Here is a 21,282-nt window from a genome sequence, read left to right on the forward strand (position 1 = left end):
AAATATGGGTCTTAATGTGCTCACACATACCCTCAAAAGTGGTTCCATAACTGCCAAGATATTAATGCAATTAAACTTGAGACCATCAGTCTCTCCGATACCTGAATTGGTATAGCATGTGCTTGTTACATTAATTGTGTAGGTAATATAATACCTGAAACATGATATGAACTAGATATGGATTAAGGATACATACATTGATGCACACATTGTTTGTCTGCTTGTAAAATAAAAATCTGTATAATAATTTGTAAGGGGATAGCTGTATAAAAGTGTGTATAATGATTTGTAAGGAGATATAAGCAATGGAATCTGAGGAAACGATTGTGAGTTTCTGGAGCTTGCATTTTGCATTTTAGAAGTGATATGTAATATATGTTCAGTATTCATATTGTGTAGTGTTTGTTCAATTGATACTCTGTTCCTTTTGTTTTAAATATAAAGACAATTATTATTGTATCCATAATCCTAAGACCTAACACATTTCCAGTTTGTTCTTTATGCCAATAAAACATTTCTATTCAATATTACCCTATATTAGCTGGACTAAAGTTCAAAAACAGCTTCAGCGACATCAAAATCCACAACAAGTATAGCTAAAATAATAGTTTGTTCGATCATGAGAATATAATGTACTGCGTGCACTGCGTAATGTCGCAAGTTTAGTGGAATGACACAATAACGCGATCGATTGTGCATGCACAGGAAATGCAGAGCGTGTGGTAGGCGTTGTACGCCGACGTAATTGTCATTGCGTGCCTATTGAACTCTCACGATCGAGAAACTATTATTTTAGCTATAGTGTCTGACATTGTAGAGCTGATTTCAAACATTGACCAACATTTATTCAATTCTGATTTTAAATTCTTTGCATTGGCATATCTATATTTAGGTCCACGGATATGATGACACTTTTCTTTGAATAATTTCCTTGAATAATACAATGAGGTTTTCGATAGGCTATTTAACTTGAAATCCATACACTTCCATGGAAGATGTCAATCTCCCACACAGGGAGTGTGAATTTCAAATGGGGATGCCTTAATGGGTGACTCTATTTGAAGTCTGCACCCCCTGTGGTAGGTGAAGTTCAAGACTATTTTCCATAGGAGGGGTATATAGATTTTAACTGGAATACCCTAATAGAAACTGTGTGGCTCAATAAACTCGTCGCTCGCAAGACGTGGCGTATCACGAAAATGGCCATTTTGAGATAATTGCATCTGAAGTTTTTGCAACGTTTAACCGTTTGTCATACATTGCCTCGATTAAAATGTCCCCTTTTCTTGAATGAATATAAAAATAAAAATATTTAGGTTTCATTTAATGTATAAAATACATTGCTGTCATTCACCAATTAATTGTAATTAGTCATTAAACTTATACGCCAGTATGTCAAATTTTTTGAAAAATTATTCTCCATTCAAAATTGACATACGACATGTGATACGCCAGTATGTCTATAATAGTTGAATTCATATCCATATTGGCCACACAGTCGCGATATACCAAAATAGTGGTGTATGTCACATTTTTACGACATAGTGGCGTATGTCACTGATATGTCACTATGTTGTCCAAAACAAGGGGCCTGTTGTACACAATAATTCCATTGGGTGAGATATGCCAAACCTAATTAGTGATAATACTTAATTAATTAATGACATGTATGTCTTGAAAGTTTGTCAGAATGTAGAGCTTTATACATAGATTATGAAACTGATCTTATCTCATTTTGTCAAAAATGGCTGATACGCCACTATGTCATGCGAGCGACGAATTGAACACATAATAATCCACACATTATGCTCACCTTTCAGGGATCTCATGTGTGTCAAGTGCCAGGTTATTACATACTTCAGTGGAAGTACTACAGCGCTCACAACTCCTTGACATCGGTCGGCAAAGGGTCAGTGGTCAAGCCACACCACATGCAAAGCCACACCCATCACCATATCAAGTCAAAGGTCATGTTTTACCACGAGGTACTATCCTCTGCAGATTTCAGGTAAGAACTTTTTTGTTTGTTTGTGTTTAAGTGGTGGGATGAAGGATGGGAAAAATTGTTTGTGGAGGGGGTACATGTTTACCTGCAACCGAGGACATACACAAGACTTGCTATTAAAAAGTGTGGACTTCCCAGCAAATGAGGAATGTTCGAAAGATGAAACAAATTAAGTCTACTCCTAAGGTTACTAAAACCAGATCATATAGGAATTTTAATGAGCAAGAGTTTGTGAATACGATCAGTAAGACTAATTGGAACTATGTACAAAGTATTAATGATGTAAATATAGCCTTAGACACATGGAAATCAATGTTTAATGATGCCTGTAATATCCATGCACCTATCAGAGAGAAACGATAAAAGGTTCTCAACCTGAATGGATCACCAGTGAATTTCTATCTGTTTGCAAAGATCGCGATTTCTATTATGGTAAGGCTCATAAGACAAATGATTCGCATGATTGGCAAATGGCAAAAATGTATCGCAATAAAGCAAATAACTTGCGTTACACTCTTAAAAAGAAATTTTATACAGATTCTATCACAAGTAATGTAGGTAACTCTAAAAAGCTCTGGTCTACAATTAAGAAATTATTGCCTTCAAAATCTTCTTCAACAATCACAACTGTGAAGAGTGATACTGATAGCGGGTTGACATCTTCTCTTAAAGAAACTGCCAATGTATTTAATGATTATTTTACCTCAATAGGGGCTACACTTGCTAAAGATTTTGATGATGTAAATATTAATAGCAACAGTTTTAATACATGTACTAGTACTTTTAAGTTTAGTTATATTACCCCAGAGTTTGTATATAAGCATATTTGCGATATTCCAAACAATAAGTCACCTGGTATGGATGATTTTAGTGTCAAGTTGTTGAAGCTAGCTGCACCATACATTTGTCATTCTATAGCATATATTTGTAATCTTTCTTTAAATACATCTGTTTATCCAACAGACTGGAAGTTGGCTAAAGTCACCCCAATTTTTAAGGCAGGTGATAAATTGGATGTTGGAAATTACAGGCCTATTTCTGTCCTGCCTCTCATTTCCAAAATTATTGAAAGAGCTGTTCATAATCAATTATATTCTTATTTAACTTCTATGGGTATTCTGTCAGAGAACCAATCTGGTTTCCGTAGCAACCACTCAACAGCAACTACCCTGAATGATGTTCAAGATTTCATTTTAAAAAACATGGATAATGGACAAGCCACCGGTGCAATATTTCTTGATCTCAAAAAGGCTTTTGATTGTGTTAACCATTCTCTTTTAATTGAAAAACTTAGCAACTATGGTATAAAAGGTACAACACTTGAGTGGTTTGAATCTTATCTTGGTAATAGAGCTCAAGCTGTTAACATTAATGCCACATTATCTGATTTTAAAAACATTAATATTGGCATTCCTCAAGGCTCTATTTTAGGCCCGCTTCTTTTTATAATATTTGTTAATAGTCTTTCTAATAGTGTTGATTGTAAATGTACTATGTATGCCGATGACACCACATTACTATGTACTGCTAATGACTCTTCTACTCTTCAATCAAAGCTTCAATGTAATTTATCCAAAATTGTTGACTGGTTCAAGAATAATAATCTTACATTAAACATTCAGAAAACTAAGTTCATGGTGTTCGGCACTAGCAGGGTGTTAAAAAACTTTACTGATGTTAGTTTATATTACAATAATGATACTATTGAGCGTGTTGATGTATTTAAGTACCTTGGTGTTACATTTGATCCTATCATGGCTTGGTCTGATCATATTAATGCAATGTCTTCCTGTATTTCTAAGCGATGTGGTGTAATTAAGCGTGTCAAACCTTATATTCCAAAAGATACCCTCATCATGCTTGCCAATGCAATTGTTATGCCTAATTTTGATTATTGTAATACTGTTTGGTCTAACTGTTCTGTTGAGCTCTCCAACTCCCTCCAAATTCTTCACAATAGGCTTGCTCGTATTATTCTTTCCGCTGATATCAGAACACCAATTGACGACATGATGAGTACTCTTCATTGGAATAAATTAAATGATAGGTGGTTCAACTATATGGCAACACTCACCTTCAAATGCTTGAAAGGAATGGCTCCTGGTTACCTTTCCTCTCAGTTCACTTTTATGCATGATATGCACTCTAAAGGAACCAGGAGTCAAACCAACTTTGCTCTTTTTGAACCACCATATAATATTAATGCAGGTAAAAGAACATTCCATTCACGTGCTACTAAATTGTGGAATAGCCTTCCAAATGATAGTAGATGTAATTTTAAGTCAATGAGTATTGCTCAATTTAAGCAGTTGTTTTTGATAAAACCAGTGTAATATGTCTTTTAATCTGAATGTTCATGCTTTCACAATTGTTTACAATTTCATGTGCCATTTATAATTTATGTATTTTCTGATTTATTACTGTACATGTATATACATTGTATGCTGCTTGTTCACAATGTAAATGCAGGGCCTCCTTGGAAATCAGTGTTTGACATTGAAGGAGCTACCCTGGGTAAAGAAAGTTTAAATAAATAAATAAATAAATTCCTTGGCCATGTGACTTGCGGATGATTTGGAGTGGCCTGCGCTTGGGATGGGTCTGGTGTTTGTTCCTGGCTGTTGTGCGGGGTGAGACGTGTGTGGCGTCCGATGGGTGCATCATTTTGTTATGGATGTACACATTTTTTTCATAAAGATTTTATCCTGCTGGCAGGTTAAATTTTGATTTTTAGTGCTTTTTAATCAAATCTTTTGGTGATATTTTACATTGTAATTGGCCTATTTTATTTGTGCAAATTTCATATCTTTATGTCCTTGTAATAATATATTTTCCATGTGTCATGTTTATTTATACTACCATGTGCAATACTTGTGTATTTATAAATGTTTTAAATTTGTGTGTTATTCTAAGTATTTAATTATAATTGTAATATTTCTCTGTAATTTGGCCCATGGCCACGATTGTGAAATAAATATATATGAAATGAATGTCCTCGGTTTGTGGAGGTCTGCAGTAGGTCACAATTGCTCATGCCAAATGCATTCTTGAGATACGTCCGCTTTTTAAACACTTGAAAAACCTGTAGGCTTGTAGGAATGCTTTGCGACACAATCGCTACCCCGGTACCAACTATATTTTCCTCATTTGTTAGCACCGTGCAGGTGCACAGTCGTTGCATAGATTTGTATTTGATTTGCATAGCATATTTGTGTACACAAATTTGACACAACAGATGGTAGTGGAAAATGTCAACAATATGTCAATATGCTACAGATACATATGGCTGGCTATTCCAGTTGAAATCCATGTACCCCCAATGTCCGGTCCCCTATGGAAGACATGACCTTAATCTCCTAATCAATCAGGGAGTGTAGATTTCAAATGGAATCATCCATTCAGGTAACCCCTTTTAAAATTTACACTCCCTGTGTGGAAGATTAAGGTTTATGTCTTCCATAGGGGGTGTATGGATTTCAACTGGAATAGCCCATTGCCTGCAACTATGTAAACATGCACCATCCCCAATTTGCGCCCAAAACATGTATAAATGTATAAAGTGTGGGGTGTGTGTATCATAGTATAGGTTCTCCCAGTTCACAACAGTCTATCTGAAAAACCTCAAAATTCTTTTCTTAATTAAAAAAAAACATGTTCGAAATATATTTTCATCACACCTTTTTGATACTTTCAATGAACTTCTGTCAAATTATCAAAACAAATCTTGAGCATATTGTCAATACAAAAGTGTGCGGTACCACTATCATGTATTATGCATGCACAGAAATGTAAACAAAACCCTATCTATCTGGCACATGTTATATATATAGACTTATGCATAATGCAAGTTAACCAATGATATACACTATCATAATGGCCTCATCCCAATGCCATAGTTCACTAACCTTAATTAAACAATCACAGTGCAAATTTTGACCTCAAGTTGCAAGGTATGAGTTTTTGTACCCAAATTTTCAAAGGTCATTCAATGAATAAACCAATGTATTGGGGTTAATGAACTGTGCCGCTGATCGATGAGCATGTTGTGGATCCTAGTGATATGCATAACAGTATCTGATTCCTATGCAGTGTTTGCTAACACTTAACACATATTGACAGCATGACAGTATTTTCAGATAATTTATAAAAGTGTTTTTTGTTTTTGTTTGTTTTTAACTTAACAACCGAGAACAGTGACACAGATTTTTTTGTTTTGATTTTGATTTTGAAGTTTCGACTTTCGTGTTTTTCTAAAATATAATATTCTGATGATTCCAAATATTAGATTTTTAAAGAGTATCATTCTCAAATTTTGTTTGTTTTGTTACAATTTAAAGGTTGATTGATTCCAATATTATTTCTGTCCTGTTTTTTGAAGAAAAAAAAATATATTTTTGATATTTTATAATAAGCATAATGTAAATAACAGTAGGGATTTTTTGTTTTGATTTTGTTTTTGAATTTTCTTACTCTGTTGATTTGTGTATTTATAAAACTAAAAAAAAATATGACAATTCAATTGATTCCAAATTTTAGATTTTAAGAGTAGCATTCTCAAACTCGATGATTTGTGTATTTATAAAACTAAAAAAAATTATGACAATTCTGATGATTCCAAATTTTAGATTTTAAGAGTAGCATTCTCAAACTTACTAATTTTGTTTCAATTTAAATGGTAATTGATTCAATATTATTTTTGTCCAGGTTTTTGAAGAAAAAAATATTTCTGCTATTTTTCAAAAAGCATATTGTAAATAATGATAGGGATTTTTTGTTTTGATTTTATTTTGAATTTTCTTTTACTGTTGACTTGTGTGTTTATAAAACTAAAAAAAATTATGACAATTCTGATGATTCCAAATTTTAGATTTTAAGAGTAGCATTCTTAAACTTACTAATTTTGTTTCAATTTAAATGGTAATTGATTCAAATATAATTTCTGTCCAGTTTTCTGAAAAAAATTACTTTTTTATAAAAAGCATAATAATGTAAATAATGGGATAATTTTAATACCATTATCCACCAGTGTGGGGATGTAATGGCAGCTATTAACCATAATGAGGTGTACTAATGATGTAATTAATGTAAACGCTTATCTGGTAAATGCCTATCCTATTATAACCAGAGAAGATATCTTACACTTCCCATAATGCAATTCAATTTTTTGTACCGATGTGCTATCTCGTGCAACATGGGTTGATAGTGACACTGATATAATGAATAGAGCACATCCAGATCTTACAAAATATGTTTATTTCTTGACTATCGACCCATGTTTAGCCAGTCTATTCTCAAAATTAAAACAAATGGAATCTACTAATGTAATGGGAGTGTCATTTGATGAAATGATGTGATGTATTATGTTGCAAAGGATTCTGGGAAGGGTAAGGTATATTCTCTTTCATGTAACAAAGTAATTAGGATGCATCTGTTGGATGATAAAAATTAGCAAAAAGTCCTCAGTGGTTAAAAACCGCAACTGTGTGGTTTAGCCAATAAGTGTCCCCGGTTGACAAACAGTGTTTACAGGGGTACACATTGTGTGTGTTTATACATATTTTAATTTACCGCAGCCGACAATTTCGGATGAGTTTTGAGGCATGGGCAAGCTATATCTAATCTGACCCTCATATACCTGCCTTGTCAATGTTTGTCAATTTGTTTATTTTATTCAATTGTTGCCAATGATGACATGGACTCATGTATTCCTATTTTTTACCTTTTTGTTTCCCCTACAGGGGCTCGATGACAAGTCTGCAGTCTTGCCAGAGTGGCTTCTCATCACTCAGCATAAGCACCACCTCCAGCAAGACCAGTGGTCATTCACAGTCCAGCTCACAGGTGTCACGGTGACTAGAGCCAAAGGACACTGAGCTCTAGCGCCCTCTCTTGTTCACTCTGTGCAATAAAATAAAATGAGTACTTTCCTTGAAGCAATGTCCTCTAATAGGCCAGCAAATCTTGATTCTTTTTATGGAGTAAACTTCGCAACTGTTTTCATATTTTATTACTTACTGGTTTACTTTGTTATATATTTTATGTGGATAGATGATGACAAAAGTACTATTATTGGCATATCCTCAAGTTGAAGTCAATGTATATTTCAAAGTTTGCAGTCTAAAAACATGGCCAAACTGATATTGCATAATCTGAAGCAGACATGGAACATACAGGCATAAAAATTTTCAACGTTTTACCTGATTTCAGCATTTTTTTGTTAGTGTTTTCAGTGTTTTTCAGCCTATTTCTGAATCAAATTCACAGAAATTGGTAAAAAAAACATGATTTTCACTGGGTTTTTTCCCAAGACCAGTTTTTATGCCTGAACATACCTGCTCAAGACACCTATATGGGGACATTGCTAAGATGTATTTGTATTCAAACCCAAAGTTTAGTGCTGGTGATACGTTTTGTTCCACTTGCGTAACTTTATCTTAACCTGCTCAAAATACCACTTTGTCTGTTAGTCCATGTAGTACAAGTCTACTAAACACATCAAATTTGCATGGTTGAATCCATGTGATTGTGTGTTTGCAAGAATAAAAGTGTTGCTGCTGGTAGATTTTATATTGATATTTAACCGTATGTCGGAAGTTAAATTCATCAGTTAACCAGACCTAATTTCCCATAGACTTGAAATATGAGTGCGAAAATTCATCGCAGTGTTTTGACATGTTTAGATATTTTTAAGTGATTTGTCACGTAGCCTATGTCAAGTCAACCTTTTGGATTCAATGAATGGGCTATTCCATTTATAATCCACACTCCCCCTGTGAAAGATTTTGGAAATGTCTTTTACAAGGGGGATTATGAGATTCAAATGGAATGAACACATTAAGCAGCTTTATTGGAATTTCACACACCCTGTTAGAGTGATTCAATCTGAAACTTCCACAGAGGGAGGCTGAGTTTCAAATAGAATTGGTTAATTTGAAATTCATACTCCCCTGTGGAAGATACTTCCGAAATCATCCATAGACCAATAAGGTACTCAAGTGGAACAAAAAACAACAACGTCACAAATATCCAACCGAAACTTGCAAATATTGCCCTTGTAGTTAGCCCCTAGTTAAAGACAGCGGCACTAGTTATCAAGTAACAAAATGCGTTTCAACCATCCATTTTAAGTGTGTATCATGTGGGCAGCCAAATGTGTGCTAACAATGCAATATTATCCAAGCAATTTGCCCCACATATCCTGTAAGAAAATGTTGCCCCCATTTATTGTGCATCATAGATTTTTTTTTTTTTAACATATAGTAGTTACTTACCCCTGTTCCGGAAGTGTTTTTTCAGAGCTAGTGTATATTTGCAATTACCAGCCTTATTGCACAGAGTGAACTTGGGTCATAGTGGAACAGTATGCGATATCTTCAAATAGGCCTGGCCAAAGTGCCACTGAAAATTGTGTTTATATATATTTCTTCGGCATTTGTGAAGGTATTGCTACAAACATGTAGTCTGAACTAAATCGTAGCCATAAATCAAGATTTGGGACAGACTTCTTCACTGTGACCAACAGAGGGCGCTATATTCTTCCTACTGACTCCAGTAGTCTCATAATCAACGGCAAAGTTTGTTAATGTCTGTCCAACTTTGACCTTGCATCGGATATGATCTCAACTACTAAAACTCATAGAGAATCATTTCCCAAATAGTATGCACATGTGTACAAACTTTGTTCACTGATTATGAGAGTACATATGGGTCAGTAGATTGTTTGACCGCCATCATGTCATCGGCATGACACACAATATTAAGAGAATAAGAACTTCTTATTTGATCTATGTGTGTGGGTTTGTGTGTGGTCATGCCTTACTGCTCAGGTCCTTATGAAATAGTAATAATGTATAAAATACTTGAAAATTAAACTTTCAGATGCAAAAAATTGATGTCTTTGCAAGAAAATTCTATTACTGTGTGATTTCATGTGTGATATAAGTTAATTTTGTGTTTCAGTTTATCGGTGCAGCGTTGTAACACTGTATTTTGATATGATATTTGTCAATATTTATTTTTATTGTTAACTCTAAACAAACTAAATTTAATTTTATGTAGGTTTTTATGTGTATTGTTTTCAAACATTTAATTATATGGCCAGACTTATGCAGAAGAAATTTGGGAATCACTGCTGGGGTGAGTTTTTTCCCTAAATTTTCCTAATCAAATAGCCGATAATAGTTTAAAAAATTCATTAAGTATGAATATGGACTGAACAGTGATTTGAATACCAAGGAAACACAACCATTCTGATTTTTGAAATTGTTTGAGCTTGTGAAGTTGATAACGGTTCTACTTAGTTGATAACGGTTCTACAAAGTCTAACATTGACTTAGGACCATGGCAACGTTTTTGTTCCCTTTTAAAGTTTCCGTAAACATAATCTCAACACACTGGCAGTGTTTTCTAGATTGGTTCTACAAAAGGACTTGGCGCAGTGTACTGTTTTGGCATTCTTGGGATGGATTTGGATGCAAATTTGAAGGCAATTTCTTTTACATTGTACAACAAAACACAATGTTAATTTGGAGTGTACATCTGTAAGACAAAATGTATACTAGCAAATCCAGAACAAAATGTTTGAAACATCTATGACCTTCATATTCTCATCTCAAGGGCACAATGAGGGATCACACATTCAAAAGTGAGTGTGATGCTTTAACTTTGCCCTGATTACTGAGACTATGGAATAAAAATTGTATATGAAGTACTGTAGTTACAAATTTGATGTTATATGGACAACTTATTAGTTTTAGTATTATAATTTCGATATATTATTTTAATCTTACCTGTCTGTTGATTTTAGTCTTAGGATATATTTTATTTTTTACAGTGTATAGGTTTAATGTTTTTTAATTATTTTGGTATATTATGTGTATTGTCTAGCACTAGGTGATTTTTACAAGTTAATGACATAATATTAGCATAATTCTCGATGTGAATCAGACTCATTAGGTATAATATGTTTTTTGTATCCTAAATATGAACTGACACATTTAAGTTTGGTAATTAGTGTGTAAAATGACCATAAATGTGAGTGGTGTGTTCCTGGGAACCATCCTACCACCACTTCTATTGTGTACTGGTGTAGAAAATTTCTTTAACACCCTGAGCACTACCTGCCAATCTAACATTGCCTCTGATTGGTCAATTACATGATATCTTCAATTTGATTACCAATCAGAATTTAGTTTTGCAAATAATTCACCCACATTTTTTTTGCGTGGTGGAATTATTCTAACAATATTGCTGATTGGTCCAATTGATAATGAAAACTCCTTTTTGACCAATAGGCAGGTAGTTCTCATGGGGTTTATTTGTTGGAATAAGTAAACTCTGCACATATTTATTTTACATAGTTTGCCATATATTCAATGGTGGAATTAGGTGTCATTTAATGTCAATAATAATTTGATATTTTAATTTCTCTGTTTGCTTATATAATATGTGGTCGGTTTAATATCACAGTGAACTTAGTAAAATGATAGTAATGTATTGAAAATATAAAAAACATTTTGGTGGTTGATAACACTTTATTCTATTGTTGTTTAAAATATGAATTCGGTTGTCAAACGCAATGTATATTGAATTTTGCTCTGGATGCAATTTGCAAGTGAAATAGTGTATGGACTCGAAGGTCAAAGGTGACATGCATAAAGGTTAAAGGTCATTACAGGTCACCTGTGATCTTTCTGTTCAAACACTATAACTGCTGCTTGGTGTGTGTTTTCTCGATGGTCACCTACAAATCATAAGCACTGCTTTATTTTTCACATGTATGATAATTGTACTCGATATTTAATGTATCTCTCACTGAGTCACAATGATTTTATGTAGACATTGACATTTAGTGAAGTCGTTTGTGGCCAGCAAATAATGGCCATTTAATATTGTCAAATATATAAAGCATTCCAAAGTTTATATATTAATATGCATGTGATTGTTCCTCTTGATCATTGTTATATCAACAAGTGTAATATTCCTGATTGGTCACTTAAGGCTTGGTGTGTGATGAATATTCATTAGAAAGGCAACTGAGTGACCAATGGGAAGTTCACCTTTGTAGAACTATGCAAATTAAAAGCGAACTCTTTGTGACCATTCATTTTTTTGTATTAGTACATGTACAACACATTGACAGATCTCATCTCTTGGACTCTTCCATCGTATCGGCTTAGTCAAGCAACTGTAATCTCTTTAAACAATGTACTGTATGGTGGGATATTGTCGCTGGGTCAATTTGTCGTGATTTTGATCAATTCTGGACAGTTTTGGCATTTTTGCTGGGTTAATTTTTCACAATTTTTATCAATTATGGACAGTTTTGGCATTTCCAAATATATTCACATTAATTACTATGTGTAATAATATTTAAGCGGTTTTAAAAATGCTTTGCTGACTGTCGAACGTGAAAATCGTGAAAATTAAACCCTGCCAAAATTTCCTGCTATGCAGTATCTGAGTCAAGAGTTTGAGATCATTTATTATCAACTCCTTTGGGCTATTCCAGTTGAAACCCATACACCCCCTATGGAAGACTTGACCTTCCACACATGGAGTGTGAATATCCATAGGATTTGTATGGATGGATTTAATCTGGAATAGCCTTGAATTACAAAAATGTTTGATCTGGTAAACATCATGGATTGATAGAGATCAGTTTCTGCTGGAAGAGAAATCACAAAAACAGGATTTATACAAAGGAAAAGGAAAAGTGTTGAGGAGTTGATAATTATCAGTGTTAAAGTAGTCGATCCAGCTATAGGGGATAGTCTTCCAAAACCAGTTCCTCTTTGTGCTTGAAAGATGATTGATCTTATAGTATCTGGATTGATGTTTCTCTATTTGGTTTCAAGATGAAGCATTGAAGAAATGGAAATCTATTCTGTGGTTCGCTTCAAGTTTGGTAGTGACGTAGGTACGTATTTTGCTGTGCACAGTATCGAACCGCACGCGTGAAGTTAATCGCACAGAGCACGCGTACAAGGGAAGTTTGCCCGCACGCTTGCAGCGCAACCACAAAAAACATCGACGTTACTACCGAACTTCAGGTGAACCACAATAATCATCTGTTTCGATTATTGTCTCGGAAAATATAAATAGTATCTTTACTTGCCAATTACTCTAGTCGCTAGACTCGCTTTAGATTCTAATCTTGTCATGGGCTATTCCAGTTGAAATCCATACACCCCTATGGAAGACATGGCCTTTATCGCCTACACAGGGGGTGTATATTTCAAATGGAGTCGCCCATTCAGGTAACTCCATTTAAAGTTCACACTCTTGTATGGATGATTAAGGTGCATGATGTCCTCCATAGGGATATGGATATCAACCGGAATAGCACAATGTCCCAGATTTGTACAAAACAGCCACAGCCAATGAAACTGTATTATTCTGAAATATTTCGGATCCAAGTAATTTTCATATTTTGTCGAAATGTAATTACAAAAAACCTGCTGTTTGATGGAATTCTTGTGACGTAACCTTACCCATATTGACGCACAAACAAAGATTAGGCCACATGGACCAATAACACTCAGGAAACGGGTCAATGGATTTCACTGTACACAGCACTGGGGAATTTTGATACAACAAGTGCAAGAAATTTTCGAGAACTTTTTCATACTTTCACAGTTTAAGAACAAGAATATCAAAAAATTTGCCATAATTGCTCATAAAATTTAAATATATCTATATCGTGCTCATTGGGGGGGTGTTGGTTGTTAAATTTGTTGAATTTTGCAGTTCTGAAATTGATTCAATTCTGTCCTATTTTGCAAACCAAATGCCACATTTCTTGGTTGTGTATAAGACAGTGTACAAACTTAACATGTGGGACCGATCTACCTTTTTCTTTTGCAGGCTGATGATAAAGCCATAAATCAACAAATGGTTATGCTGTTTTGATTTCTTTGAAAATCAACTTGAGAAGAGGTGACAAAAAACCCTGTTCTAGGGGTCCAACCGACCTAGATTTTAAAGGAATGGGGACAAAAAAACTTTGCTGAGTTAAGTAACAGGCCAAAATATGATGCCAAATCTCTCTTGCTTTATAAATACAGCTCAGTCTCTGTCTTGATATCCATTTCAAGTTTTTCTACCATACAATGAATGACCTTAAAATGGATAAGAACCATCATTTTTCAACTATATAGTTACAATTTATACCATCTGTATTCTCAGTGAAAAACATTATATAAACGGCATAATGTGTTACAGGGTGGCTATTACTACCTGAATCTGTACACGTTCTTTTTTTTAAATCTGTATATTGTACATATCTAAGCTATTAATATGCATACAAGATGTATTTATAGTGTTTTGACTACTATAATAATTTGATTGGTTGTATATTTACTTATGTATATCTATTTAAGAAAAAAGTAAGTTGCTACCATTCTCAATATTTTGTATTTAAATCCTGATTTCCTCATCGTAACTCTTCGCTCTGAAAAACATACTTTTACCTAGCTTAAAATACATTGGTGTAAAGTTCATGAAACTATACTCCATTTTGAAGCCATTACTTTTGGGAAAAAGAACTAAAGTCTATCCAAGACAATCTCAAAATGTGATCATTACTGCAGCAATGGCAGTAAATATAAATTGCTATATCGACTATTTCCTCGGGTTTGTCAGTATCATAATTTTTTCCCAAAGATATATATAATATAAGTATATATGCATCATCAACTTTGCCTATAACTGACAACTAGTTTAGTCAAGTAATTCACAACAAGTTATAGAATGTCCATCAAAGAGCATTTACCCAAAATCCCACATTTGCCTATTTATTGCAGAGTTAAGTGTAGAGACATTTTTGTATGAACTTATGCACAGTTTATGAAGCCTAACACTTCAAGACTGGTTTGCACCTCATAGTTAAAGGCAAAGTTCTGCCTGCTTCATATACTTGTGTATTACGTTGTGTTTTTGACAAAGAGGAAGGAGTGGATGTTGACATGACATAATCATGAAGCTCCTTTTGTGATACACCAAGTATGTCAAGTTCTGTGAAGTGTAAAAGAGTTTGCAAAGTGTTACTTGTAGATAATAATATTGTTAATAACAACACAGTATTTTTGATGTTTCTAAGTCAGAAGGGCTGAGCCCTATGCGTGTAATATACAAAATATTATATTAAGTTTTATCGTATGAATCAATGCAGAATGTTATCGTATAACTCGATCATTACTATTCCCTTTTGTAATATTGTATCACACTGCAAGCCCAACTGTTTAATGATAAGCTGGTTCATATCTATCTGATTAAGAATGGATCACTTTTGTTTTATTTTACCAAGGCATTTACAGCGTGGAACTAGGATCTTGTAGAGACTGCTGATAGGGTTAAGCATAAGTAGCTATTAACCTCCTTGCTGAAGCTGGCTTGAGGTTTGATAACAGGGATATGCAGATCTTTGATGGCTCACAACTTTTCTAACTTTGTCAATATAAGATGGATATGGAGCCGACGGCTATTCGAGTTGAAATCCAAACACCTCCTATGGAAGACATGACCTTATAATCTCCCACACCGGGGTAGTAGGTCTCAAATGGGAGTCCCCCATTCAGGTAACCCCATTCTAAATTCAAACTCCCTGTGTGAAAGATTAAGGTCATGTCTGTCATGGGGGCGTATGGATTTCAACTGGAATAATTCATTGTAAAGATAATCCCTCATTTAGTATATCAAGCATTGAAAGTCTTACTACGTATCTTTCATAGATAACCATTTAAGTCAATATTATACATGAATTAATGCCAGGGTAAGTTATTCTGTATGTGATTAGGTATTGCTAAAGAATAATATCATTAATTTGTGGATATTATCTTATTAATTTGTGTAACACACTTTAAGAGGTATGGTGTTGTAAAACAAATAATTTATGATCTGAATATCCCTTCCATTTGATCAGCTTGGGTTACGTATTTTCAAAATTGATTTTAAATTGTATTATAAATGATGTTGTTTTGCAACATGTTGTTCAACAACTTGATTGTAATTGGGCTACTCCAGTCCGTAGACATGTCATTAATCTTCCACACAGGGAGTGTGAATTTCAAACAGGGTTACCTGAATGGGTGGCCCCATTTGAAATATACACTCCTGTGTGGGAGATTAAGGTCATGTATTCCTTAGGAGGTGTTTGGATTTCAAATGGACTAGTGCATTTTGAAGTTTTTTGCTTTTCTTGATGCCGAGTCTCAATTGTAAGTTGTCAAAATGTGTGTCAAATCTTTGTTGGGCAGGAAAAGCCTCCTGTGTGCTTTTGGCCCCTGAACATGTTTAAAACAAAACTGCCAACAGGTTACATAAAAGGTTTTGCTTTAAACATGTTCAGGGGCCAGTGACACATAGGTTTTCCTGCCCAGCGATGTGGTTAGTAGTTACATGCAACCTAGCACACAAAAACAAAAAATTGTGTGATTCTGAAAAGATCTGAATTGATGTTGTTTTACCAATCATGCAAAGTGCCAAAAAAATCAGTTTCAGTGCAGTTGTGCATGTAGAAAGTTGTTCATTGTAGACGATGTGACTTCTGTTACATTAGTGCCCGCATTGTTTTATAGTAACAATTGACAGGCAAAACACACTGTGTTGAGTAAATTGGCAAGATCAATATCATGTCCTGGTTTGCCGTATCCACATAAACCGATAAGCTAAATTATAGCTTGTATTGTGACCATAGTTTGTATTGAAATAATACTCCATGGTTTTCAATGTTAAGTTCTGTTGTTGCTCATAATTTCAACATCTCCAATTGTTTAAAATTGCCAAAACAAAATAGAAGAACATAAAGAATTACTTTGGAAGGCACCAAATTCGTTCTTACTATATACCTGTCACAATGAGTCTTCAGAAAAGTTCAACAATGGCACACAAAGTTGCATTTTGAACTTAAAGCCATATTGTAACATATCCATAAGAAATAGACATGTATTTTTTTTCACAAGATCTTAGTTTTCACTGTCAGATATGTCCTGTTTTAATTTTGGCCCAAAGAGTTGAGGCAATATAATTACAAAGGAACACTCTCTTTTATACCAGGGCATAATGTCACCAATGCGAGCCACTCCTTTGAACGCGAGTCATTTCAGTTCTTTTGTTATGTCACGACCACTTGCACGCCATGTACATACTGTGTTATGAACATCGCATATGTTTTTGACTAATATTTTCATGGTAATAATATACCGTCTTGTTCAGGCGGTTTATTCAAAATAGCAGGTTTTGACAAAACTACAGCAACAAAAATATTGATTTTTGCAGGGTATGTTAGTTTACTAAAGTACATTGCAATCATGTTGTTCAAAAAAACAGAATTTTGAAAAATATTGAGGTGTGTCCTCCGCAGCAAATGTTACAATATGGCTTTCAGGTATATATTTGGCATGCATGGTGTTTTGCAAGTACTTCTGAATACAGGTGTCAGTGTATATAAAATGTCTTTGAAAATAGCAACAGTTGCTGCTGACACTTTGTAAGTTCTGGAACTACAGATTAACGATGTAACAGAATTGTGAAAATGAGCGTCAAACAGTGTGTTTGCGAATGAATTATTAAACAAAAATGATGAATTGAATTAGAAGCTGAATAATATATATAGATATATTGCTATACATGAGTAAAGGGGTGTTTCAAACCTCTCTGAAGTTTATAATGTACAATGTAGTTAGGTAACACTGGCGGATCCCAGGATTGAAAAATTGTTACATGACCAGAAGGCTATGAGGCTGAAATTGACAATTAGTACATGTCTAGAAATGGGCGGACTATGCAGATTAGACGGGCAGCTAGTGCCCCCTGCATACCCTTGGATCCGCTAGTGGGTAAGAAACTTAAACTTGAGAATGTTGTATACTTTAGGTGTAGAAAATGAAGAAAACATCCCTAGAATGGGTTTGCTGTGCTCTTGTAGATACAATAAAAAGCATTCAAAACTTCATCAGTGGCTACCAGCTGGTTCTATGTAGTTGAGCTGGATTATTTTGTTCGATACATGAATATCCAGCTTGGCTGCTTCACATCTGTATTTCTATACCAGTGGTCTAGTTTTGGTGCTATTTTGTGGAGTTCAAATGCAGTTATGTAGTCACTAGGCTCAGCCATGCCTGAAATTATGTATTTGAATATGAACTTTGACCTCATATTTGATTGGCAAAGAAGAACCAATTGAAATAGTGAAATATGAGGCTGTTATCAACAGTGATGTTGTAATTATGTAGCAATGGTTTTTTTTAATGAATTTTACAAGAGTACATTAAGAAATTTCTACAAATTCCTGTTTAGATATTATAAGCTCTATTTGTTTTAAGTGCTTGAACAAAAATTTTGATAAAAAAAGCATTTAGAGTTTTACACAAAAAGTGATATGATAGAAAACTCGTCAATATAATGATGATAAATGATTTGACAAAAATAGATCAAAGTTTTTTCCATACAAATCTTGGGCGTAGACAGCTTTCTTTGTGGGGGTAGAGAGACTGTACATTATTGTAAGTCTTTGAGCATCAAATAAAAAAAATATTTGGACAATGTGCACGCGTAGCGCCCAAAAATGTGGTTTTGAACATCGGAGGGGCTTTAAGATCAGACCTATGTATGTTTAATGTGTGTTCAAAAATATTTTGTTTGTGGAAATTTGATAGCAAATCTCTCAGTGTACTTTTATGAAGGATTTCAAAAGTCCAGAGTTGTAATAGTGTATATTAATTGGTATCAAATCTTTCTAATGATATTAAAGTTAAGTTGTTAACCAAAACATATGTACAATTGATTTATTGATATTGCATATCAATAAATCAATAATTTGGTAAGTAATTGATATAAGCGATTTGATTTATTTTGATAATATTATGAAAGGGGCTTTGCTCAAATAAGCATTATTAATTCATTGCTAATTCACCCTTAAATTGAAGTTTATCATTTTATTTTTTAAAGTTAATTATTGTTATCCTCATTTATAAACTGTCAATTAAAATTACGGTATGGTACATGTATGCTCATTAAAAACATCATGTGGAGGTGAGATAATAAAAATAAGCAATAAAGTTACATTTTGTTAAGAAAATAAAACTGGTGTGCAAATTGTTTTGCTTTGTTTTGTCTTCCAACTGCTGTTTACCGGTCTTAATTTTATACAAGTTGTGTACAAAAGGTTGTTTGATCATAAACAGTTCACTTAATAAAGGCAGCAGTTGTTTTGGCCAAATTACAAGTTTAATTTGGTCAGAAATACACATACAGGCAATAACATTGATTGGGGGATGATTGTATGGACCATCATATATATATGAATTATATATGAATTATAGGGGGGCAAAGATTTTTGGCAGGCCAAAGGGGGGGCAAGCATTTTTGGCAGGTCGAAAGGGGGTCAAGCGATTTTGGCAGGTCGAAAGGGCGGGCAAGCAATTTTTGGCACAGATATTTTGGGCACCATTTCTATATTACGCCCTAAAAAGGCGTAGGAAAACGTTAGAAACACGTTCAAATAATTATGCAAAATTTCCTGCTCACTGCGCTCGCATTATATGATAAGACAATTGAAGGTTTTAAATTCGAGCTCACCAAAATCTTGCATGTAAAAGGGTTGATGAAATAGTAAATTTATTTGCTGGTGGCTAGGCGGGATGAATCGTCATGAAAGGATGCACTTTTTGTACACAAAAAAAAGGTTCAATGCCGGAGTTCAATGATGCAATAGCAATATCATCCTCTGTGTGCAGTGTGTGATTTCACAATACCACCAGGCCGCGGGAACTGCAGTCACACGTACACAGCATGAACATGGCTTTCAATTTCAAGGTCAACAAACTATTTTGACTAGACGGGTTAGTGCATAATTTTCAGAGGGGTAAAGGTTTCAACATTTTAAAATAAATAGTAAATAATAAATTATAATATATTGTTTTATCATGATAAATCTGTTAATGTTATTTTGCAAAATAGATTCTGAATGAATTTTGTGTATTTAAAGCAAGACCGTTGAATTTGTGTCGAAAAAATATTGGTGTAAAACTTGGCATAGACACGCACAGACACAACCAATTTCCCCGTCAATAAATAGTTGAACCCAGAAACCCTTGCGGAGCAGAAACCACGAAATAAACACGGCTGATCCGCGTGCACATGTGTTTTGTTATTGTTTAGAGAATGAGCTCCTGAACTGCCGCAGACCTCTGTACCTCGTGAAAATGGGACAATATTTACCTCAATTTTGAAGAAAGAATCTCGGATTTCTCGGACTATAAGTCGTTGCTTTATGTTTTGGTATAAATTTGGTAAGTCATTATTTTATTTATATGCATGTAATGTATGTTTGTTTTGCAATACCAATCAAAAATGAGAAGTGGTGTGCGTGTGCGTGTGCATGCATGGTGCGGTGTAGCGCGGTTCCGGGCCGCGGGGAATCTTGATGAAAACTTCGGCTGACCAGCTCCCCCGGGCCAGCTCGGCATACGGCAAATGGTCATTACAAAGTGAATATAACTGTACGTTTTAGGGATTTAGGGTTAAACTTCCCTTCGAGACGTGCGACAAGCAGATATTTCTCATCATTGCATTTAGAGATTATAAAAAAAGAATCTGTAAATTAAGTAAATCACAGTCAACCATAAATTTATATCATTGTTATTTTTGTAAATCATTGACATGTTCAATTTCCATTATTGTTCATGCTTCAGTCTTCTTATCTTATCCCATGTCATGTGTCAGATATTTACAATCTGATAAATATAAATTAATAATAAATCAATCATGTTAACTGAGACTATTATACTTTGAAAGTGTCCAGATTTGTACAATCAATCCCGCAATGCATTTTTTTAGGGCTATGCAATTGTTAATTATGAGCCAGGAATGCAGGATGGGGGGTCAAATCAGTGGCGTAGCATCATAGGGCCATGGGGTGGGGGCACATGCCCCCAACCGATTGTAAAAGTTAGAAAATCCCATAGGAAAATTGCCAAAAATGGCTTGTCCCCCCGGCCCCATCAGACCGGTGCCCCCCCAATCATGGTCGCTCCTCCCCATTGGATGACCCACCCTACGCCACTGTCCAATGGAGGGAGAAAGACTTTTAAGACAGTTTTTGGGACAGGTGAAGGGGGCAAGCAATTTTTGGCACACATTATAATGATACATGTACATGTACTAAGCATGTAAGGGGCTGGCATTTTCTTCGGAAGGGGGGGTCCCAAATATGTCGGTATCGACATTAGTACATTAGTCCAAAAATTACAAGTCCCCTCATCATTTCCCCACATCAG

General features: G+C 34.6%; 2 protein-coding genes across 2 annotated transcripts in view; both read left to right on the plus strand.

The window, feature by feature from the left end:
- Window positions 1–8,090, plus strand: part of LOC140151137 (SEC14-like protein 1) — a 92,495-nt gene extending 84,405 nt beyond the window's left edge. Inside the window, exons 13-14 of the mRNA XM_072173358.1 lie at window positions 1,821–2,008; window positions 7,744–8,090. Of these exons, the coding sequence (XP_072029459.1) occupies window positions 1,821–2,008; window positions 7,744–7,858 (303 nt within the window). The 3' untranslated portion in view covers window positions 7,859–8,090. The remainder of the gene's footprint in view (window positions 1–1,820; window positions 2,009–7,743) is intronic.
- A 12,045-nt stretch (window positions 8,091–20,135) lies between these two features.
- LOC140151138 (alpha-N-acetyl-neuraminyl-2,3-beta-galactosyl-1,3-N-acetyl-galactosaminide alpha-2,6-sialyltransferase-like) overlaps window positions 20,136–21,282 on the plus strand; it is a 30,849-nt gene continuing 29,702 nt past the window's right edge. The window contains exon 1 of the mRNA XM_072173359.1: window positions 20,136–20,295. The gene's annotated coding sequence lies outside the window, so the exon portion shown is untranslated. The remainder of the gene's footprint in view (window positions 20,296–21,282) is intronic.

This window comes from Amphiura filiformis, chromosome 4 (genome assembly GCF_039555335.1).
Source record: "Amphiura filiformis chromosome 4, Afil_fr2py, whole genome shotgun sequence".
Lineage (NCBI taxonomy): Eukaryota > Metazoa > Echinodermata > Ophiuroidea > Amphilepidida > Amphiuridae > Amphiura > Amphiura filiformis.